This window comes from Dipodomys ordii, unplaced genomic scaffold, assembly GCF_000151885.1.
Source record: "Dipodomys ordii isolate 6190 unplaced genomic scaffold, Dord_2.0 Scaffold9, whole genome shotgun sequence".
Lineage (NCBI taxonomy): Eukaryota > Metazoa > Chordata > Mammalia > Rodentia > Heteromyidae > Dipodomys > Dipodomys ordii.
This window is the reverse complement of record NW_012267225.1, coordinates 17,241,889-17,266,493: the sequence shown is the minus strand read 5'-3', so window position 1 is coordinate 17,266,493 and position 24,605 is coordinate 17,241,889. Positions and strand designations below refer to the sequence as shown.

At 36.1% G+C, this 24,605-nt stretch overlaps 1 protein-coding gene across 2 annotated transcripts in view; it reads left to right on the top strand.

Annotated features, from left to right (window-relative positions):
• Pcmtd1 (protein-L-isoaspartate (D-aspartate) O-methyltransferase domain containing 1) overlaps nt 1-24,015 on the top strand; it is a 58,652-nt gene extending 34,637 nt beyond the window's left edge. Inside the window, exons 1-4 of one of the 2 annotated variants that reach the window (XM_013009349.1) lie at nt 3,791-4,224; nt 12,018-12,189; nt 14,776-14,899; nt 20,961-24,015. In XM_013009349.1, the coding sequence (XP_012864803.1) occupies nt 12,136-12,189; nt 14,776-14,899; nt 20,961-21,328 (546 nt within the window). In that variant the 5' untranslated portion in view covers nt 3,791-4,224; nt 12,018-12,135 and the 3' untranslated portion in view covers nt 21,329-24,015. Of the gene's footprint in view, nt 1-3,790; nt 4,225-12,017; nt 12,190-14,775; nt 14,900-20,960 lie in introns of those variants that run through there. The other variant, XM_013009348.1, reaches the window with a different exon arrangement.
• The last annotated feature ends 590 nt before the right edge of the window (nt 24,016-24,605 follow it).

Sequence of the window (24,605 nt, the reverse complement as noted above, 5' to 3'; positions counted from 1 at the left end):
CACACTTGTATTTTGATGATTCATTTACAATTTTTCTTGATGTTTGGGGATCATGTTTCTACTTATTTTCAGTTTAAAGATGTGCAAAATACAAAAAATCCCCTTCATTATATTTAAGTAACAGGAAAATGAATTGCTAATTGTATAGTTCTTAATATTTGATTATATTTTATTATGTTTAAGATAGAAGAGTAAGTTGGTAAAGCCTACCACTCTTCTGATCTTATTCATCCTTTTTAACCAGTCCATTTCAAAAGTATTGTCATGATTTAAACTGCACAAGAGGTTTTCTTACATCTATTGGAGATCAGAGTGAACCCTCTTAAAAATATGGTGGTGAGGAATCCATAAACTAATCATTATTGAATATATAATGTAACATGATCTCTGAAAAAATAAATATAAATGTATGTTTTTATGTACATAGTTTGGGTCATTTGCCTAAAACATAGTGTTTCTTCTCTTGATAAAAGAATCTTTATAATGTAGATACTTGTCAGTTTTCTTAGTTCTGTCTCAGCAAATTTGGAGTGGCTCCTCTGAATTTATTGTACTTGGAGATGGAAAAACATGAAGTTTTGTTGTATGACTTACTTCTGAAAGCTGTGATATTCCTGAATTAACTGAAATTTCCCTTTATAAAACTCCTGAATTCAAGGTTAAAAACTATATATTGGCAATGTTTTCTGCATTTGGCCAGATCTCTTAAGTTACTTGGGCTAGCTTCCTGGGCTAAGAGATTGCATACTGATTCATCCTTTGTAGGGAAAAGATAGCCCTAGTTACCAAGGAAATGAGTGGACGTGGAAGGGTATTCCAGGAAAATTTGATTTATAAACACAAAACCAAAAGCACACTAAAATTCTTCACAAACAAGATCTAAAATATCCTTTTAAAAAGCTCATTCTGGACTAAACATGTCTATGTAGCTCATTTGCTGAGGGTTTTGAGGTGTTTTTTTTTTTTTTTTTGAGTTAGGAGGAGGTTGGGAAGCCCAAATTATATGTATTGTGTGTGCATGTAGGTAAACAAAATTATCTCTCTAGTTACTTGAATTGAACCTGAATGATAAATTTTTACTCTGTGGGTATTTGGGAAATGAGTTTGTAAATAGAAAAACATTTATTTGTAACTATGTGTGTGTACTTAGTACAAAAACATGTATGCAGTTGATTTGGCTCCTCACAAGTTAAAATTCAGAGTGCCCTGTCCTTGTAAGGACAGGTCAGAAGATCACCTCTTTTCCAGGGTGATTGTGGTTATGGTTTTGGAAATGCTGCATTATAAGTAACCAAGTGCACTGTAGTCTGAATATCATTTCATATGCATAGACAACCATTTTTCCCCATATAGTTGACACATAAAAGAATCATGAACTGAATAATAAAAACAGTAGTTGGATGATAGGAAACAATTCCTGCTATGCATAATCTACTCTTTCATTCTAAACATTTATTCACAATCCTAAAGATACTATTTACATTTACATTGTCCCAAGGGAAAAACTGAAGGTTAGATAATGAGGCTGGACCAGTAGATTTTCTTTTTTTGTTTAGGTTTGGCTCTGAAAATTTAAATCTTGATTTATCATATTTCTTCCTAATAATAAACTGCTCACAATGACTTAGAGCCTATCAATTTAGCTCTAGTTAGAAAATTTGAAGGAACATGTTAATATTTATCATTTCCTTTAGATTAGAATCATGGAAGGCTGTTAATAGAGTTAAATATAGTACAGTGCTATATGAAAGAACACAGCTATTGTTAATGATGGTAGCATGAGGTTTTTTTTTTTTCCCCTTTTTTTAGGGAGGGGGGTGCTGATCCTGTGGCCTGGACACTGTCCCCGAGCTTTTTTGCTCAAGGCTAGCACTCTACCACTTGAGACACAGCTCCACTTTCGGCTTTTTAAATTTTTTTTTTTGGGTCCGGTCGTGGGGCCTGAACTCTGGGCCTGGGCACTGTCCCTCAGCTCTTCAGCTCAAGGCTAGCGCTCTACCACTTGAGCCACAGCACCACTTCCGGCTTTTTTTTTCTTTTTGCTTATGTGGTGCTGAGGAATCGAACCCAGGGCCTCATGCATTGCAAGGCAAGCGCTCTACCACTGAGCCACCTTCCCAGCCCCACTTTCGGCTTTTATAGTGATTAATTGGAGGTAACAGTCACACACAGATTCCTGCCTGGTTGTCTTTGAACTGGGATCTTCAGATCTCAGCCTCTTGAGTAACTAGAATTACACCTGTGACTAATTTGGCAGCTTGAGTTTTTATTGGGGATGAGGATGAGTTAGAGAGGCAATGCATGCCTCATCTATCTATATCTATATACACCTACACCTACACCTGTACCTATACCTATATCTATACATATCTATCTACATCCCCCCCCCCACACACACATATAATTGATGGCTAGTATCCTAATTTTATTTACTTATTTTTGTCAGTTGTAGGATTTGACCTCAGGATCTTTGTGCTGTCCCTGAGCTTTTTTTGCTCAAGGCTAGATTCTTCCACTTTTTTGTGGGGGGGAGGCCTTGAATTCAGGGCCTGGGCACAGTCCCTGAGCTCTTTTTGCTCAAGGCTAGCACTCTGCCACTTTGAACCACTGTGCCACTTTGGGTTTTCTGGTGGTTAATTGGAGATAACGAGTCTCACAGCAGACTTTCCTGCTTGGCCTGGCTTTGAACCATGATCCTCAGATCACAGCCTCCTGAGTAGCTAGGATTACAGGTAATAGCCACCAGTGCCTGGTGAGCTCTATCCCTTGAGCCACAGCACCACTTAGGTTATGGATTTATGTCCTCATGTGATATCCATTTGGAAGTTAAATGCTTCTAATGACTTTTGTCATTAGAGTAATTCCAAAAATTTGAAAGTTTTACTATATATGTCATATTATACATTTAATATTAGTTTTCAGAAATTTGTATGTTTTGACATTAATATTTAAGAGTAATTTTACAAAAAATAGTACATGTTATGAGCAGATTTTTTTTGTATGTGTGTGCTGGTGCTGGGACTTGAACTCAGGGTCTGTACCCTGTCCCTTAGCTTTTTCAAAACTCAATGCTGTTGCTTTACCACTTGAGCTACAACTCCACCCTTGTGGCTTTTAAATCTATGGACTTTTTGCCCTAGCTGGCTTCAAACCATGATCCTCAAGTCTCTGAGCCGCCGGTTGTTTTGTTCTGTTCTGGTTTTGTTTGTTTGTTTTGACAATACTGGAGAGTGGACCCAGTACCTCATGGTAAGTTATGCAATTCAACCACAGACTCATATTCCCAGCTCATAAACACATTTAAAAATCATGGCAAACATTCAAATGTTGATACTGACAACCTTGAAAAATAATCATCAGACCTGTCAGTTAATGTATATTAACATCCATTAGAAATGGCCTGGGAAAATCTAATCACTATAAACACATTTAATAGAAGTAATTATTCAAGCATACAAAGGCTTCCTGTCATATGGCTTACCTGTCACATTTCCTATAATATATTTAGACATTGCTTTAGATTCAACAATTTCTCCAATGCTTTACTACATGAAGAATCACTGTATTTACTCTCAACACTGCTTTGAATAATGCTTGAATTATTTTGAGATGATTTTGATGCAGTTGGAAGGGAAAACACTTGAAAAGGTAAAGTCTTCATTTTAATTCAATAGGATATATGAATGGTATAAGTACTTAGAGATCAAGAGTTCAATATTTCCCTTGGTTTTACCCGTCAAAGAAAGATACAAAGTTTTGTGTTGTTTAAACAAAATAGTTATAGTACAAATATATATTTTTAACAAAATGCTTTTTTAAAGATAAGCTTTTGTGATTTAGCAGGTTGTAACGGATGAGGTATGAGAACAAGGTAGGATTTTTTTTCCCATGTCCTTGAAATTTCTTTATTCCATTGGAATAATTGTCTAAAATTTCAATGACAGTTTCCTGTGGCACCTGATAAACTAGGTGTGCAAATTGTTAGCCCCCACTTCACAGTGTATTGAAGGGGAATGTTGTTTTTTCTACTCTCAGTCAGCTCCTAGACCTAGACTATCCGTCTAAGAGGGAAGCTACAGGGCAAGGCTAGGTCACCCTGATCTCCTAGCAGCTTATCAAAAGAATTATATGGGCAAGTTGGCAAGGTTCCTGCTGTGAACGAAATCACCTGTCCATCTCCAGATGAAGATAGTCCAACATACACCAGTAAAGAAAACTGCTAAGGTAAGTGCTTAGAGTCCTGGTCTTTGGGCAAGTGTTCATGTTCTAAACCAAGATGTCTATGTGCTCTGTGATTTTTCAGTATACATTTTATAGTAAGCGTGTCTGCATATGCATCTTAAAAAGTGTATAGTCATTGTTTTGCCAGGTTAAATCAATAGATGAGTGATTATTATACACATTTCAGGATTGGATTTTTTGTTTTATTTTGAGAATTTTTCTTAACAAATTTTTAATTTTACTTGCAACATAAAATTTTAGTGAACTTCTTACTTCGAGTATAAAAGCTTGGGAGAGAACACATGAACCATTCTGAACATGTTACAATTTTGGTATTTTAAAAATCCTTTTATTGTTCTTGGTTTCATTTAATGCATGGTTTATATGAAAAAAAATTCAGACTTCCTTTTAACTATTTTTAACTTAATTTACCTGTGTACTTTTATAAATATTATAGTATCATTTTATAACCAGACTTTCTGGTTATTTTAATGTTATCATCTTAAACAAATTATTAAAAAATTGTATTTGAAATTGTGTATTTGAAATTGTGGTTGAAAATGTCTTTTATTTGTAGGAGTGTTGAAAGTCAAGATACTCAAAACCTAAGGAAAAAAATGTTGTCTCTCTCTTCTCTTTTGTTTTCGGTTTTTCTCTTCTCTTTTCGTTTCTTTCCGTGTAGGTACTAGGCTTGAACTTGGGGCTTGGGCTCTGCCTCTGAATCTTTTTGCTCAGAGCTAGTACACTACCACTTAAGCCACAGCTCTGTTTTCTGGCTTTTTGGTTGTTAATTAGAAATAAGAGTCTCATGGCCTTTTCTTGCCTGGCTTTGAACTGCATCCTCAGGTCTTAGCCTCCTGAGTAGCTAGGATTATAGGTATGAGCCACCAGCACCCAGATCAGAAGCATTTTGAGAGTAGAGTTTTAGTCATTTGATTGTTAATAAACTAACTTATATTAAATGTTGTTATAAAAATAAGGCATAATACAAGTACCAGAATACAAAACACTTAGTATTTTCAAATATATACCTATATACTCTATATATTTATGTATCTATTTATCTTTGTCTGACTGTCTGTCTGTCTATATATTTTAAAGTTTATAATCCATTTATTGGTTTTTAAAAAATGTATTTTGGGGGCAGGAAATGTGACTTAGTGGTAGAGTGCTTGTCTAGCATGCATGAAGCCCTGGGTTTGATTCCTCAGAACCACATAAACTTGAGAAAAAGCTAGAAATGGTGCTATAGCTTATGTGGTAAAATGCTAGCCTTGGGCAAAAGAAGCTCAGGCCCTGAGTTCAAGCCCCTATTCTGGCCAATAAATAAATAAATATTAAAAAAATAAAAAAATGTGTCTTTGCAATCTGAAGGCTTTTTTCTTAAATAACTGTGGAAGATTCACATATTGTAGGTAGAAAATTAAGCTACAGCTAAAAGTGTAATAAATAATCTCCAATGAGCGAGGCTCTTGATAGACATTTTTCTTATATTTCCAGATTGGTAGTATTTTGTTTTGGTAGTATATGTGGCATATGGCTATTTTCAATATATTTTTTTAGTGCCAGTATTTTCTCCCAGTTTTACATGTAATCTTCAATTTTTATAATTTTCATAGCTATAAGTACTCCGTTCCTCTTAGATTATAGTCATAAATTCAAGTAATCTTTTCAAGTGTTTTCTTAAATTAATTTGTAAAATGAAAGTGAAAAGACTATGTATTTATGTACTTATGGCTTGTCTCCAGGGGTAAAATTCTTGCCAGCAAACTTGAGGCTTTCGGCTGAATCCCCAGTACTGCACAAAATAAGTTTTTAAAAGGCTATATGCATTTGTGAGAAATATATAATTCATTTGTATTAGTAGAAATTATTTATTGAAGGATTTTATTTTGCTCTGTAGTGATTGTAACACTTCAGTTTGAGGTATTCTTTCTTAGCTTGTCATGTTAAGGGAACACATTCAAATTATTTAAATTCTTTTTTTTTGTTGTTGTTGGAGGACCTGGATCCCTGAGCTCTTCAGCTCAAGGCCAGTGCTCTACCACTTGGAAGCCACAGTGCCACTTCTGGTTTTCTAGTGGTTTATTGGAGATAAGAGTCTCACAGACTTTCGTGCCAGGGCTGGCTTTGAACCTTGATTCTCAGATCTTAGCCTCCTGAGTAGCTAGGATTCCAGGTGAGAGCCACTGGAGCCTGGCTCAGATTATTTTCTATAATAATAAATTTATTTAATTTGAGATCTTTGATCATGTGACAATTTATTGATTGATTTTTGGCCAGTCTTGAGGCTTGAACTCAGGATCTGGGCGCTGTCCCTGAGCTTGTTTTGCTCAAGGCTTGCACTTTACTCCTGAGCCACAACACCACTTTTGGCTTTTTTTCTGTGTATGTGGTGATTTATTTTTTAAAGCCAAGAGTTTATTTTTATTTTTACAATTTGAATTTTGCTTTTTTTTAGTATGTTGGAGTACAAATAATGTATTTTATAACACAAAGTTACAGTTCTTTTTTTAAAGTTTTAAAAATTATTATAAAGGTGATATACAGAGGGGTTACAGTTACCTAAGTCAGGTAATGAGTACATTTGTGTGTGTGTTTCTTTTGTGGGTTTTTTTTGTGTGTATGTGCAAGACTAGGACTTGAACTTGGTAAGTACAAAGTTGCTTGATGTATGATACTCTAACAATGGAGCCATGCCTCCAATCTTGAAGCTATAGTTCTTGCAGTAGCCAGTTTGGTAAAGCAAGAACCATCATGTTACTATAGAGAGTGCCATAGACATGCTTTTCCTGTAACTTTAAGTGTAGGAAAATTTGCTTTCCAGCTTTGAGATTTTATCTTGGTTATTGTATTTTACTTGCCAAACTTGGGTTCATATTCATATTCAAAATTGATACACAGGAAAGTTGAGACAAAATGTTTGCTTCTTTTGTGGTTCACTGACTTAATGAACCTTTTGAGGACCATAAACAGGTGATAAGGATAAAATTAGATTCAGAAGAACTATCCAGCAGAAACACCAGGAATATGATTAAGAAGGAGTGTAGTATGTATTAAGGAGAGAGTCCTGGAAGCATCTAGCTACATATAATAAATGAAAGAGTAGTTTTCAGTATTTCCCTTTAGTGAAACTGTTGAAACTGTTACTTGAACTGATAAAAAAAATCATGGAGGTCTCCAAAGGGAAGAAACTTATATCTGTCCCTTGGGTTGGTGATGTCACAAAAATTTTTCGGACATATAGAGATAGAGACTAAGAAAGTTCAAAGGGAATTAAAGAACAAGGCTGCAGGCATAGGAGAATATGCTTCTGTCAGGAGATTGATGGTGAAGACGTGGTTTGGGAGGTTGGTAACTCACCTTAGTATGGTAAACACTTTTATTGGGTTTAGAATCCCAGGTATGCTTTAGTCATTCTTGCTATTACATAGTTTTGACATTAAAAAAATTATTGAGATATTTTACATATTTTATACTAAATCTTTGAAAACTTACATGAATTTTATACTTAGAGCACAGCTTAGCTCACTTTGGTCTAGCCCTATTTTAACAGCTCAATCTCCTTATGGGACTAGCATGTGCCATCTTGGATAGTATGGCTCTAGATTGTGTTGTCTTAGCTTGCTGTCACAACTTGTAATTTCTTAGAGAATATTCCAGTGATCTCCAAGACTATCCTTTGGTTCTCAATCTTAAGGAATTATATGTCTTTACATCAAAGCATTTATCACAGTTGTAAATTGCACTTTTTTTTTTTTTTGCAAATTGTACTTTATACCTCCATCTGGCTTATAGACATGAGCATTTTCCATTGTATTCCTGGTTAGCACTCAACTCACCGCTGATGCCCAATAAATAGTATCTGACTATAGAAACTAGGCAGTTCCTATTATTAGGTAACCTGCATGTGTTTGATTTTTAGTCAGGCACTATGTTTTTTCTAATTTACTTTATTGTGATGATAATATATTAAATATCACTAAATACATCACCTTGTAATGATATTTTCCTTTTTCTGTAAGCTTCTGTATATTTTTTATCCAGTAGGAAGTTTTTAAAACTAAATAAGCTGGATGATGGGCATGCCTATAATCGAAGGTACAGAGGCAGAGAAAGCCTATCGGCCAGCCTAGGCAAAGTTAACAAGGGCTTTGGGTAAACCTCAAGTGGTAGATCGCAGTAGGGAAGGTCCAAGTACAATTCTCAGCACTGCAAGCAAACAAAAAGTGTAAATACATGTTTGAATTGACTTAACAGATTTGATGATAAAATCATCAAAAGTTTCGTACTGTCCTCAAAGCCTGTATAGTTTAATAGAATAGTCACTAACCACAAGCTCAAAGTGAAATATTCTGGATTTGGAAAACCTAAGGAGATAATAGAGGCTTGGAATAAGAATAAAATAACAAACATACTATTCATGATGGTTTTAGTTTATTTATATGCTGAGATTGTAGTATGTTTAATTTATTGGAATTAAGTAAAACATGACGTGGTTACTTTTTCTTTTAATCTGATTACAAAAAACAGAGGGGCTGGAAAAGTGGCTCAGTGGTAAAGTGCTTGCTTTGTATGCATGAGGCCCCACATAAACAGAAAAGACTGGAAGTGGCCCTGTGGCTCAAGTGGCAGAGCACTAGGCTTGAGCTGAAGAGCTGAGGGACAGTGCTCAAGCCCAGAGTTCAGGTCCCACGACGACCAGAAAATAAATAAGTAAATAAACAAAACAGAATTATATAAAAATCATCAAAAGTTAACTTTAAATTAAAACAATATTGTAATTATAAAGGTAATGTTCAGAGGTATTACAGTTACATAAATCAGGTAATGAGTACATTTCTTTTTGGACAATGTCACCCCTTCCTTCACTCCTAGTTTTTTTCCCTTGCCCCCACCTGCAAGTTGTATAGTTCATTTTCAACATAGTTTCTAGTGAGTACTACTGGGTTTAAGTTCTTTGATTATTAAATTTCCTGCTCACATTCATCATAGCATAAGACTGATGTAAATGATTATAATATTAAGGCATTTTTATAATAATAAATATTTTTGCATAGAACTTTTTGAGAAGTTCTGTTTTCTTGCTGTTGTTTTTAACTTTGTTGAGTATGCAACCCAGGGTTGTACACTCACTAGGTAAGCACTACCACTGAACTACATCTCCAGTACTTCAAATATTTCTTTAAAAAGTTTATTTCAAACTCAATAGTTATTAAATCATGTGACCCACAGTATCTAATTACTTAAATTGTTTTGAGCATATTTAAAATAAGCAGAGATTGTGCCATAGTCTTGTATAAGAGAAATTATGTCACCCCCCCCCAGCATAGGTAAGTTTATGCTTTTAAAAAGTAAGACTTAGCTGGGAATGTATGTGACTTAATGGTAGAGTGCTTCCCTAGCATGCATGAAACCCTGGGATCGCTTCTTCAGTACCACATACACAGAAAAAGCCAGAAGTGGCACTGTGGCTCAAGTGGCAGAGTGCTAGCCTTGAACAGAAGTAGCTCAGGGATGGTCAGTAGGCCCCTAAGTTCAAGCCCCAGGACTAGCCAAAAAAAAAAAAAAAGGCGACTGTGAAGCTGATATTTGAATTGTATCTAGAAGGGAGAGCAGATGTCTCTTAAGGGAAGAAGGTGAGGGATGAGCATTTCTCTCAGAGGAAATGGTACTTTGTAATCATTCTTGTAAGGAAGTAGAAGCAAGTCACTCAAACTGACTGCAACATAGTATGTGCAGGATGAGGCAGAGTAAGAAAATGTCAGAAAGAGCAGCTTGATTGTAGAGTCATTTTCATAGTCAGTTTTGTGTTTCTATAGCAGAATATCTGAGCTGGGTAAAAGATTTGGCATCGCATGGTGGGAGTGTGTTGGAGAGTGGTAAGCAACATGTTTGGGATAAGCCAAATGTGAGTCAGCCTTGCTTGTTATTATGACTGATGTACTCCCTGACTCCTAAACCAGCCCAATAAGATGGGTCAGTCCTTTCTGACAGTAGTTTCCCCATGATGTAATTACCTCTCACTCAGGCCCACATTGTAAAGATTTTACTATCTCACAACCTAGCCAGACTAGGGACCAAGCTTCCAGTATATTAGCCTCTGGGGGACTCACTTTCACTTTATCTAAATCATACCGATCACAAAGATCCCACATGGTATGACTGAAGTTTGAACTTCTCTATTCAGTGGGGAGCAAAATAATAGAAGAAAGACCTGAACATGCAAACAGTGAGGTGGCCACTATAGTGGCAAGAATAATAGGGCATGGACTGGCTTAGTGTAATGTATAGAAATGAGAGTGTAGAGTACATACTGTTCATGCCTAGCTGCCTACTACCTTCCACCAAAGACATACAGAATTAGGATGGGGCATACTTTTGGTAGACTCTTCTTTAAATATGTGCTCATAATGTACTTGGGTTTTAATGAATTTTAGTGGAAACCTCCTGTGTTTACTTTTAATTACAGGATGTGATTTTTAAAAGGTAAAATTGATTGTGATTCAAGTCAGTGTCATTTTCCACTGCATGCTGAAGCTTTTCTTTTCTCTTTAAAATATATTTTTTGGTTATCTCTATGTAGTTGGTACAAAGGGGCTCAAATTCAACGCAGACAAAGCTTTTCTTTTGTTTGTTGGTATTGAGGCTCAAAGTCAGGACTTGGCTGCTATCCTTTAGCTTTTTCTTGCAAGACTGGCACTTTTGTCACTAAAACTATATTTCCCCTTCCTGTTTTTTCTTTTCAATTAGAAATAAGAGTCTCCTGGACTTTTCTGCCCAGACTGGCTTCGAACTGTGATCCTCAGATCACAGCCTTCTCAGTAGCTAGAGTTGTGTAGGTATGAGCCACTAATGCCCAGCTTTGGCCAAAGCTTTTCATTCTCAAATAGCATGATTTTGCAAGGTGATCATGCCCACTATAATCAATTTGAAAGGCTTATGAGTTAGTTTAAAAAATGACATGTCTTTAAAAGGATTGCAGTGTGCATTGGGGTTTTAATTACATGTTATGTATTAGCCTCTTTTTTTGGTTTTGTTTGTCAGAATTTAAGACAAAAATTTAAATAATGTAGTTTAGAGAAGCCTAATTTTTTTGTACCATGAGCCAATACTTTAACCAAGAATAAGAGGTCTGAATGAACTTTGAAACCACATCTCTTTGTGTTGGATAGGGAGACAATTGAGGCACAAGCATCAGTAAAAACCAGTATTCATTTTGTTTTCTGACCTAGTCTTACAATGTTATTCAGCCAAAAGTTAATACAAGAGCCTGTCTGATCTTGAGTGATTGTAAAGACTATGATCAGCATGCTGGTATCTCTTCTGAAAAGGTCTGCTACTGTTATTCTCTGCAAAAGTGTCCAGAAATAAGTACTTGCATGAGACTTTCTCATTTTTGCTGCCCCTTCAAATGATGGGGTTTTTTGGGGGGAGGGAGGGGAGAAAAGACAATGGGAAATAAACCCCTTTCTCATTTGTTGGCTCATGATTCTCAGCATTTAACATTTTAGAGGCATCACTAAATTAGGGTTGGACATTTTATTGTATTCATTTTTTAAAGCCCTACTGAGGTTTCTGTATGGCCTTAAATAGCTTAAAGTTTTAAGAACATGTGCCTTGTATCTGAGAACAAAAACTGTACTTCATTAGTGCTGAATATCATAAATTTGGTTAAAATTGATTTTAATAATTTTAGTGGCATCATTATTTTAAGGACTGGACTATGGTATAAAGTTTTTGATTTAGCCTTTTGTTTAAGTGACTAAAATATTTGTTTTTTTTTTTTCGTGCAGATTTGAGTTCTGTGAACCTGCATTTGTGGTTGGTAATTGCCTCCAGATAGCATCTGATAGTCATCAGTATGACCGAATTTATTGTGGAGCTGGAGTCCAGAAAGACCATGAAAACTACATGAAAATCTTACTAAAAGTTGGAGGCATACTTGTTATGCCTATAGAGGATCAGGTACTTTCTACTGTTCTTTTGCTTAGTATCATAAGAAACAAACCCATTATCTTCAGAATAGAAATTGTTATTTAGTGATTTAAAAGGCATCTTGTAATTTCTAAAGAAGACAATTGTATAGAAAAACCATGAAATAGTCTAGGCAGGAAAGTCTTTCAGACTCCACCTGAAAAATAACTAGCAAAAAGCCATGCCAGAGGTATAGCTTAAAGCATAGAAACTAGTATGAGCAAGCAAGCTGAAAAAGCACGAAGCCCTAAAAGAAATAAAACCCCAAACATGAAACAGACTCTTATTAATTACTTAAGCAAAACAGATATGAAAGCAGTCGTATGGAGCTGAGATGCAGGCTCTCAGTAGCCATCAGCTCCTCACTGTATGAGTCCTTGAGCAAGTGGTTCCTTAGCTTCCTTACCTGGAAAGTGTTAAGTTGAATGAGATCACCTCTACCAGTAGCTTTGGGCCTAGTGTTCTTCAATTCTCTGAACATATTGAAAAGAAGTCTGCTTTGTGCCGAGTTTGAGCTGTTCAACTTCATTAATGAAAGAAGTATATTTCCAAGCTTTATTTGGTACTTTCTATATATATCCAAAAATATTCTTTAATGTTTTATGAGATTTATTAAATTTATCTTTTCTTGCTTTGCTTTGGAATTGTAAACCATCATATAATGTGTTTATAAATATATAAGTGAAATTAATTATTTAGAAAGATCTTTTCAAAAGCACGTTAACTTTAACATTTATAAAAATGCATTTTAAAGAATATTCACATAGCCTCATTTTGAATTACTTAAAACATCTTGAAGTTTGCATAGTAGAGTTAGATTATCCTTAATGACTGACATCTGGAATGGGAACTGTATAGTTCATATATGTTTATATTTAAGTTTATGTCATGTCATTTGTAGCTAAGTATATCTCATCATCACCATGCATTGTACTCTGTATCAAATTGTTGGTCAGTTGCCATAAAGGCAGAATATAAAGATATAATAAACATTCTTGGAAGGGCTTGGGATGTTTCTCATTGGTAGGATGCTTGGTAAAAGGTAAGCAACTGACTTGCCTACCTTATTTTTGTTTGTTTTTGGTTGGTTGTGGGACTTGAACTTGGCTTAGGTGCTGTCCCTCAGCTCTTCAGCTCAAGGCTCATGCTCTACCACTTGAGCCACAGTGCCACTTCCGGTTTTCTGGTGGTTAATTGGAGATAAAAGTCTCACAGACCTTCCTGCCCAGGCTGGCTTTGAACTGCAATCCTCAGATCTCAGCCTCTTGAGTAGCTAGGATTACAGGCATGAGCCACTGGCACCTGACCTACCTTATTAACACCAGAAAAAAAGTTCCCGGAAAAATGTTGCTATTTCTTTTTCTTTAATGACATATTTTCAGTTATTTATTTGTTAGATTGTTTATTTTGAGACAAGGCCTTAAAATCTGTCGTATGCTGTCCTTGAACTCCTGTTTTCACATATTTAAAATATTACTTCCTTGCCAGATGTGAGTGGTTCATGCCTGTAATTCTAGCTATTCAAGAAGCTGAGATTTGAGGATTGCATTTCAAAGTTAGTCCAGGCAAGAAAATTTATGAGATTTTTATCTCCAATTAACCACCAAAAAGCAGGAAGCAATGCTGTGGCTTAAGTGGGAAAATGCTAGCTTCGAGCAAAAAGCTTAGGGACAGTGCCCAGGTCCTGAGTTGAAGCCCCAGGACCTTCCCCCACACACTAATAATAAGTAAGATAAGGTATTATTTCCTTCACATTTTACTAAATAATTTTGCTATGTAATTATACAAATATCAAGTACAGTAATGAGATGTTTTTTAGAATATAAATTAAAGGCACTGAACTTGACAAATTATACACTGAGTTAATTATTTTTGATTGGTATTTGACTTTTTGTTGTTGTTGTTGGTCATGGGGCTTGAACTCTGGGCCTGGGCGCTGTCCCTCAGCTCTTCAGCTCAAGGCTAGCACTCTACCACTTGAGCCACAGCACCACTTCCGATATTTTTTGTGACTTTATGCATACAGGTTGGGGTTATAATTAACATCTAATTGATTACCATCGTGGTAGAGTACAAAGTAAATTATTGGTATAATTATCAAAATATGGCTTTGTTGGATGGGTATCGTGGCTCAGTCTCAGCTACTCAGGAAGTAAAGTAGTAAGGTCATAGTTTAAGGCCAGCTTGGGCATTAATGTGTGAGATCTCATCTCAGCCAATAAAGTTGCACATCTTTCATCCATAACTATATGGAAGGCATAAATAGGGGGTTCATGGTCCAAACCAGCCTGAAGAACTAATTGAAGAATAACTAAAGCAAAAAGGACTGGGGGCATAGCCCAGTACTGCCAAGAAAAAAAAAATACATGTACATGGCTTAACATGCACACTTGCCTAGTCTTACCCAGTGTCCATCTAGATGGCAGTTTTTTCATTCCTTCTGTTAATTTATAATAAATCTTAAATGGAAGTAATTGGTGTTTAAATATAAGTGGTGTTTACTTCTTAATGCTATTTCCCTCAACATAAATTTCTGCCTATAAAGTAATTATACCTTAATCTTTTTTTTCACTCTAGTTAACACAGATTATGAGAACTGGACAGAACACTTGGGAAAGTAAAAATATCCTTGCTGTTTCATTTGCTCCACTTGTTCAGCCAAGTAAGAATGATAATGGCAAACCAGATTCCGTGGGACTCCGTAAGTAGGCTTTGAATTCTTAATTGAATTGTCACTCTTAGTGCTTAACTTACAGGCTGGTGATTTAGTAGACTATGGAAATACAATGAATCAAATTTGCAACCATATATTCAGTTGGTTTCAATAGGGATTTATTCACATTGAACAAAATATAATCCCTATCATATATAAGACACTTAAAGTTTTCTTTATGGAAACCAAAGGGACAGATAAAACAAAAGTGCATTTATTAATTACAGTTTGTGATGTGGAAGAAAATAAGTGGTTGTGGGGAGAAGCATCTGCTTTAACTGGTAAGGCCTTTCTGTGGAGGCAACCTCTGAATTCCAACTGGAATGCTCATAAGGGAACTTGCCACATCAAGATGTCATGAAAACATTTCCCATACAGAGATATCAAAAACAAAACACAAAACACAAACCACAAAACTTTAGGCTTAAAAAAACAGCTTGATAGCTCCTAGACCAGAATTATGATCCAGTGTGTATCTCATATTCATGTAGAAATTGTTTAGGCTATGGAAGATGGCTTCATTGGAAAAATAAAATGGGGTAACAGACCGTGTAAAATCATTTCTTGTACCCAAGGAACAAGCAGATACTGGTAGAGAGAAAACTGGTTGAAGAAAGATAACAGACTCTGTGAGGAATGTGGGTAATAAAAAAAGAGTGGCTGACTGAGTGGTGGTACCATTATTACTATTTGGAAGACTATGTGACAGACTCTGAAAATAGGAAAAAGAGCAGGCACTTCCTTTTGCCCTGCTGTTAAGTCAGTGGGTACAAACCAGCCATGTAATAGAAATATAAACTGAGAATCCTCAACATTAGGATGTCACTTTAAGTTATAGTTGGATGAAAATGAGTGAGGTTACATAAGAGGAGAGATACGGAAGAGGTGTTAAGGTCACACATTTGATCCACCCAATTTGTAGCTAAAACATAAGACATATCAATGAGAGGACATTCCACAGAAGTTGGAGGACAGTATGTAGAGGACCAAGAAAAGGAAGTAGTTACCTTATTGAGTGTATTCAGACCTTTAGAAACAAGAGAACAGTATTAATTGGTTTGGAATATGTCATGGTTTTGTTAACCATGAACTAAATAGAATGTAGCCTTAGAAAGAGTTAACTTTATTTTTGATATTCATTTGTTTCTCCTCTGGTGAGCCATGTGACTTTGGGATCGTTTTTTTTGTTGGGGGGGAGGCGGGGGGTCCGGTCATGGGGCCTGAACTCTGGGCCTGAGCGCTGTCCCTCAGCTCTTCAGTTCAAGGCTAGCGCTCTACCACTTGAGCCATAGCACCACTTCTGGCTGTTTTTCTTTTTGCTTATGTGGTGCTGAGGAATCAAACCCAGGGCCTCAGGCATGCAAGGCAAGCGCTCTACCACTGAGCCACCTTCCCAGCCCATGACTTTGGGATCTTTTAAAATGACTTTGACAAAGCTGAGCACTGATGGCTCATGCCTGTAATCCTAGCAACTCTGGAGGCTGAGCTCTGAGGATTGTGTTTCAAAGCTAGCCCGGGCAGGAAGGTTCATGAGACTTTTATCTCCAATTAACCATCAGGAAACTGGAAGTGGATCTGTGGCTCAATGGTAACATGCTAGCCTTGAGCAAAATTGCTCAGGGATGGCGCCCAGGCTGCAATTTCAAGTCCCATGACTAAAAAATAAAAATAAAATGGCTTTGACAAATTATATGAAGTAATATTTGTAAAGTGCTTAACTTAGTTTGCAGTCTTTAATAATTGCTTAATTAAAAGTAGGGTTAGGGTTTGAGGAAGGTCAGTAATTTCCTTGTCCATGTTCTTACTAATTGAGAGCAGGACTTAGAAATCAGACAGCTAGGAATTGAAAGTTCAGCTTTATTATCAAGCAAATAAATTGATGGAAAAATTTAGGCCTGCATCATTTAATTAGACATTATAACGGGGACTAGCCATCCTCCCTTCAGAACGCAGCCAATGTGTATGAATTGTGGAGCATATGCCAGAGCCGTAGTGACCAGCTACTTCATATACATTCAGACCTACAGCAAGCTATTCCCCCTTCCTAGAGGAAGAATGTAGAGATGATGCAGGACTCAGGGAAGGTGGGGGTTAGGAGAGGCTTGGTGGGAGTACTAAGGAGACATGTTGACAACCCCCAAGGTTCATAATTTCTGACTTTTTATATACTCTACCATTCAGAATTAATCAATATTCCTTTTTGGTCATACTATCAGCTATTTTTTAAACAAAAAATCTCTTATTTCCATTTCCTGAACTTTATTTTGATAACTATTATTTGATAAGCTCAGAGGCACACAGGCATTGTGCCTTTGTGTTCTGTGTTTCTCCTCTAAGGGAATCTTCTTTTGGTCTCACTATGTGTGAATGCCTAGAGTTATTATGTCCCAGTATATTTTAGATCTAGCTTCCATGTATGCGAGAAGACATGCTCTGTTTGCCTCTCTGAGCTTGGCTTACCTCACTTAACATGATGCATTCCAAGTTTATCCATTTCCCTGTAAATGACATTATCCTTTCTAATGGCTGTGTAAAATTCTTTTTTGTATAGATACCACATTTTTTGGATCCACACATCTATTGTAGGACATCTGAGCTGTTTACATAAGTTGGTTATTGTGAAGAGTGCAGTAGTGAACATGGATGTGCAAGTGTCTTTATAGTATCCTGGCTCATTATGTTCTGGGTAGATGCCCAAGAGTGGTATGGCTGGATCATAGGCAAGATCTATATTTAGGTTTTGAGGAACCTCCAGATGGTTGTCCAGAGTGGTTGTACTAGTTTATATTCCCACCAACAGTGCAGTAGGGTTACTTTTCTTCCACATCCCCACCATTTGTTGTTGTTCAACTTCAAATTGTTGGGCAATCTAACTGGGGTGAGATGGAATCTACACACACAAAGAGAGAGAAAACAACCCCCCCCCCAAAAAAACGCAAACCCACAAAGAAATGAGTATTGGGAGGGAGATTCATTTTATTAGAATTATGAAATTTCTGGACTAGAAGGTTAACTAGAAGGTTAACTTTCTTCTAGACCAGTCCATAAAGGGACATATGTTGATTGTTCTGCGACACAGAACTTTACCTAGCACAAAAATCAAATGACTGCCACTGTATGAGTGTTTCCATAAAGTCTTCTTTTGGAGGCCATGTATGTTGATTTCATGGGCATATGAGTTATTTTAGTAGATTATAATGTGCTGTAGTCATTGACTACCTACTTGCCAAAAGAAAGAATAATAGTAGAATAATTCTCCCTCCTACTTTTAAAAAACATTACAATTAGAGTTTATTATGATAACTTTCAATGTGGAAAGTAATAAACTGATGCAATGAAAAATCCTCTGACATACTTTGACTTTGGCAGGGGGATAATGAAATGTCAGTATCATCATTTATAAGTGCACTTCTAGAGTCCCCTGTGGGTTTTTGTTAATCCATCCCATTTAATCTTTGGTTGGCTCATTTTACCTTTCTTCCTCCCTCCCTCCCTTCCTCTTCATTTCTCTTTCTCTCTCATGCTGGTATTTGAACTCAGGCTTCATGCTTACTAGGCAGATACTGTACCACTTGAACATGCCTCCAGCTTTTTTGCTCTAGTTATTTTTGAGGTAGAGCCTTGCTTTTTATGCTGACCAGCTTGGAACATAATCCTTCTATTTATGCTTCTTGCTATAGCTGATCTGATAGGCCGGTACTACCACATACAGCATTTTCTGTTAGATGTGTCTCACAAACTTTTTTGTCTAGACTGGCCCAGGACTTTGGTCCTCCAGATTTCAGCCTTCTGTGTATCAAATGCCCATTGTGTGCCAACCTTTGAGTTAAGATGAGGTCTTGTGAATTTTTCTTTCAGTTTATGAGCCACAATTCTGCTATTGCCTCCCAAATAGAGCTGTGGTCATGCACCACCAGCACCTGGCCCAAGTCACCTTTTTTTTTTTTTTTTTACATGATTTGTGTTTGCTATTTCTCATATGACCTCCTTTAAAAGAAAAAAAGATTTTTTTTTGTTGTTTACCTTTTTTCTGCTCAAACATTGTCAGCTCTCTGAGTACAGGGACTTTTCTAGTCCAAATCACTCATATATCTTAAGGGGATTCTTAAGTGCTTAGGCTGTTGAACAAGTCAGCTGTGAGAATGTTGTCATTTAGTGAACAGTTTTGGAAGGAGGAAGAGCAGGCAACATTCTGCATGTTTTAACATATAAGAAACAAGATGACACAAAACTAATTAATAGCAGAAGCAGGATTTGAAATTACATTCTTTTATAGTACTTCAATTTCTACTCCATTTAGTTGAGTGCAGTTTCAGACAAATAGTAAAACAGGTTCTAGCCAAACATACTCAGTGGATCTTTTATTTCTATTTCAGGTTTCAGTAGAGGATTAGCAAAAGTAAAAGCCAGTGTAAAGTAGTTGTTTGTACAGGGCTACTGGGTAGCTGCTAAATCTTTGAATTAGGTTTAAAAGCCTCCTACCCCAAAGTTCCATGAAAAACTATTTTCTACTGCAAGGTATGCAAGGTATACTGAGAAATGCACAGAAAGCCTATTGTGGGACTGGTGTAGGTGATGCCCTGTTAATAGCCTGTCCCTACAATTCCTTTCCTCCCTGAGCTCACAGTCTAAAGGAGAAGACGGCCCATACACAAAGAGGAGAATTTTACATGTTATAGCCAGTTGTAAGGGGCCATCAGAAAATACAGTACCAAAAGTGAAGAGATCAGTATGTAAATAAAAAATTTAATGCTGCTTGAATGAGCAGGGTTTTATTTTGATTTGTTTATCGTTACATATTTGAAAAAGATCCTTGGTTATAGTTTTATTTCCATAGAGATGGAATCTAGGCAAAATCAATTTCAGGTAGAGTACTGACAATCTATTTATGTGTTAACTGTTGGGGCAGGGTACAAAGAAGAGTTTGTGCTTTTAGGGAGATAGGAATAAAGCAGACAGGAGAGCTCCCCCAACTATAAGATATGTTTGATGTAAGTAAACAGAATTAGCTTAAAAAATATGTTGTTTCTGTAGGTTATTGTGTTTTTGTTTTTTTTTTTGAGTCCGGTCGTGGGGCCTGAACTCTGGGCCTGGGCGCTGTCCCTCAGCTCTTCAGCTCAAGGCTAGCGCTCTACCACTTAAGCCACAGCGCCACTTCTGGCTTTTTTTTGCTTATGTGGTGCTGAGGAATTGAACCCAGGGCCTCGAGCATGCAAGGCAAGCGCTCTACCACTGAGCCACCTTCCCAGCCCTAGGTTATTGTGTTTATTCTCAGCTTGCTATCTGGTGTTCCTTTGCCATGAACCAGTTCTACTTGTTTATTTACAAAAAGACCTTGTGTGTGTAATGGCTTTAGAGGTCTGACAAAGGCAACTATTCAAATTCTGTGCCTGTGTGTTTTTTCTAAATAGTCCTTTTCATATAACTTAAATAGTATAAAAGGATGTGCAGAGTAAAGTCATTTTCCTATTCTTGTCCCAAACATTTTTGTCCTCACGTTCCTTGCTTTAAATTCTATGTACCCTAACAGAGAATCTTAATGCATGTAACATGGCTATATAGACACACACACACACACACACACACACACCCCTTTTTTGAGCTTTTTATTTTTCTTTATTTATTAATAAACTTATCAATCTATTATTTATTTTGTAATTCTATAATTATTCATCTGTTTATATTAATTTTATTGTGATTATTATGGTGTTGTACAGAGGGGTTGCCATTTCCTACGTCAGATAATGTACATTTCTTCTTTGGACAATTTCACCCTTTTCTTTCATTTTCACCCAGTTTCCCCTTCCCATCCCTGCCCAAGTTACATAGTTCATTTTCCACCAGTATACTGATAGCATGATTGCATCTGTTCCTTTTAGCCTCTGTTCTATCCTCAATTCATGGAATGTTGTTTAGAATGTATATAATAAGTACCTAAAAGTCAGTTTTTAGAGTTTTTGGTTTTTCTACAGTTTATTATGGAACGCATTTTGGTTTTGTTTTATGAAGAAAAGAACAATGTATAATATTTCTTTTTGTTTGTGTTTAGCCCCTTGTGCTGTCAGGAATCTACAAGACTTGGCCCGCATTTATATTCGGCGTACACTTAGAAATTTCATAAATGATGAGATGCAGGCCAAGGGGATTCCTCAGAGGGCTCCACCCAAGAGGAAAAGAAGGAAAGTCAAACAGAGAATCAACACTTATGTGTTTGTGGGTAATCAGCTTATTCCTCAGCCTCTAGACAGTGAGGAGGATGAAAAAATGGAAGAAGATAGCAAAGAAGAGGAAGAGAAAGATCACAGTGAAGCCTTGAAGCCAGAGGAGCCTCCTCAAAATTTACTAAGAGAAAAAATCATGAAGCTTCCCCTCCCTGAATCTTTGAAAGCTTACTTAACATATTTTAGAGACAAATAACTTAAATCAAGAGAAAAGAATGCCTACTGATAATTCCTTTAGTCTTGAAAATGTAGCAATTAGTAGGAGTTTTAAGAGAGAGAGTTACTTCTTTCATAAGAGTGAATTGTAGTAGAAAAAAAGTATAACTTGTTTCTGTCAGTAACAAAAATGATGTATTCAGTGATTTAAGAGTCTTTTTTCTAAAATCTATTTTTCTTTAAACCTTGGGAAAATGCTGTTGTAACTCAGAGTGATTTCAAAGTGGAATGCAACAACACTTAACACTTTGTCTACCATAAAGCCCTTTCTGATTCCTTACAGATTTGTAGTGGTGAGGGTTAGATTTAATTTTATATAAGGTTTAAATAATTGTTAAGTATAATATAACTTAATATTCTGATTTGAATTGCAGTTGTTTGCATTTCCTTTAGAAGAATTTTCTGATAGACTTAGTTACCTTACCTTGTTGCAATCACTCTTGTTGAGTTGCTGTAGATATATTCCGGGCAATGTATGAGTGCAATAATAATGCAAGATATTGAATCATTTAGCTTTAAAAAAAACCCACGAACTTCATGAAATTTTGCACCCCTACAACTTTTGCTCTTGCCAAAAGACATGGGGAAAATACCTGCTTCTCTCATAGCGATTTTAAGAGCACAGTAAGCCCATATTGAAGTAGAAAAATGTGTATTTAGTACTACTCCTGATTTGTATGGGCCCTTCACATCTCCAGTATTTAAAATCATGACATTATCTTAAATCTAGAATTTCAAAATTTTCTGTGTTTAGGATTTTTTTCCTGTAGTTCACTGTTTAAAGTATTTAAAAAAAAGAAATCCTTATCCTGCCTGTCTCTGATTGTACAGACAGTATGTAAATGGATAAGCATGAATGACCACCACTTTCATGGGTAGAACCAAGTAGCAGGGCCAAAGCGGTGTGGTCAGTGGATGCACTTTAGCAAATAGGACTCCTACTTTATCTGAGTATTTATCCTTGACAAGGTAGGGGTGAGCTTGCCTATATTTGCTTTGGATCTTTCTAGCATAAATAGTCACAAGAATTGTGTGGAGATTGCTTTGTGTTGCAAATCTGGTTCAGAATTATAGTGTAATCTCTGGGACCGACACCATGTTCACTTAATTTCATCCTGTATTTTTCTATTTCTTTGGTAAAATCATAATAATGTTTTTTTCTTTTCTTTCTTTCGTCTTTTTTTGCTTACCGGTACATACTTAAGCTTCATAGCTTTTCAGTGATAAGACCGGTAGTAAATGCAATTAAATTTTTTCTTCTAGTAAGTCTAGGAACAGTCATTCCTTGTTAAGAAAGTGTATAATATAACATATTTACTATGTAGTGTTACATGGATTATATATATTTTTAAAGGGAAAACTTTGAGTATCAGTACCACCAGCACCACTGTTCTGAAAGCTGCTCATATTTGCTCAAGGAGACTCAACCATTGTAGAATGAAAAGGGTCATTATCTCCTCACTGTTTGAAAAATTTCAGCTCCAATAAATCTACACATCTACGATAGTTGTTTAAAGTAATCTAAACGTAAAATCATCCCAAATAATTGCAAATACTTTAATAATGTAAAAGACAATTTCACACAAGGCATTTGTTTTATACCTGTGTCTGAGGTGCATGTGTGGGGTGTTTGTGGAATTAGGGGAGAGTACAGTTTTTCTTAGATGATTACTAAACTTTTATTAAGAAATGCCTCATATCATTTCGGTCTAAAAGAAAATGTCTTTCATATCTAAGTGTTCATTTTGTTTGGATTATTTTACACTTTTAATAGATCTTGAAAACCTGGGAAGTTTTCCTGTATCTGCCCCCCTCTCCCATTTTATTGTTATTGTTACAGGAGCTGGTGTCAGAATTTGTAAAAAATATATGTTCTTCAATGATGATATATTTAGGAGAGTTTTTATTAAGGATGTATTTGAAAATTGATGTTTCCAGTATTGTCTTTCATTCTATTGACCTTGACAAAATACACAGTAGATTTTCCTGATGATTGCATTTTTTCTCAGTCACTGAAATGTATCTTTTATGTTTTTATGTACATTATTTTACAGGTGTGACTTTATCACTGACTTTAAAAAAAGAGGTAGAATTAAGTGGAAATTCAAGTGAAACCTTTCTTATTAATGCAGATATATTGGAATAAGAATATTTTGGGTGTGTGTTTATTTTTTAATGAATTCATGTTTACTTGAGAATGGAAAACTATGCTTTATAAGTGGAGAAGTAGTAAATGAACATGAAATAAGAGTAAATAAAAGTGATGAGGAATATTGTCTTGGAATTTTATAGACAGATAAAACATTAGCTATCAGGCAGTCTAGGTCTTTATTTTGTAGAAGACAAAGTAGACCTAAAGAGGTGGCATGTTTGCCTACATCATACAGCTAGTTGGAGAAAAGACCTGAAATAACATCTGGCATCAGATAAACCTCAAGAATCTGTTGATGGCACCCTAGCTACCAAGAAGCTAAATGTAGTGCTTATTGGCCAGCATATTGGCTTCTGATTTTAATAAAGAAAACATCAAAGTAGCATACACAATACTTAAAATACAAGATGTGTGTTGATTTCTAGCAGTTTGAGATGATAAAAAGCAGATCCTGTTATATCATTGAAAAACTTGGAAAAATCATGTTAAATAAACAATGACATAATTAAACATCATTCAGTGTTTTTGACTTTTCTTTTTATTAAATATATACAATCTCTCCCTTCCTCCTTCTTCTCCTTCCTTCCTCCCCTCATCTCTTCCTTTCCTCTGCCTCCTCCCTTTCTTCTGTTGGTACTAGATTTTGAACTCAGGGCCTTATGATCTAGCTGTGCTTTCTTTCTCTCAGCTGGTACTCTATCACCAGATCCTCCAGGTCTCAGCCTATTGAGTAGACTACAGGTATGAGTCCCTGTCACCTAGCTCAGACTCTATCTTTGTTTTAGAGTCACCTAGTATATTCTTTTATGTTTAGCCTTTGTTGTGTCCTTACATTTAGATATATTCCTTAGAAATAGCACATGACTGAATATATTCAGCATTCTCACAATCATAATTTAATGATTTCTATTGATTTACATTTTAAAAAATATTACTAATTGGCTGGACACCCATGGGTCATGCCTGTAGTCCTGGCTACTCGAGGGTGAGATCCAGAGGATCATAGTTTGAGGCCAGCCCAGCCACCCATCCCCAAAAAAAGTTTGCTATATTTCCAGCGAAAACCTAGGATGGAGGCATATCTCCAGTGGTAGGTACCAGTAAA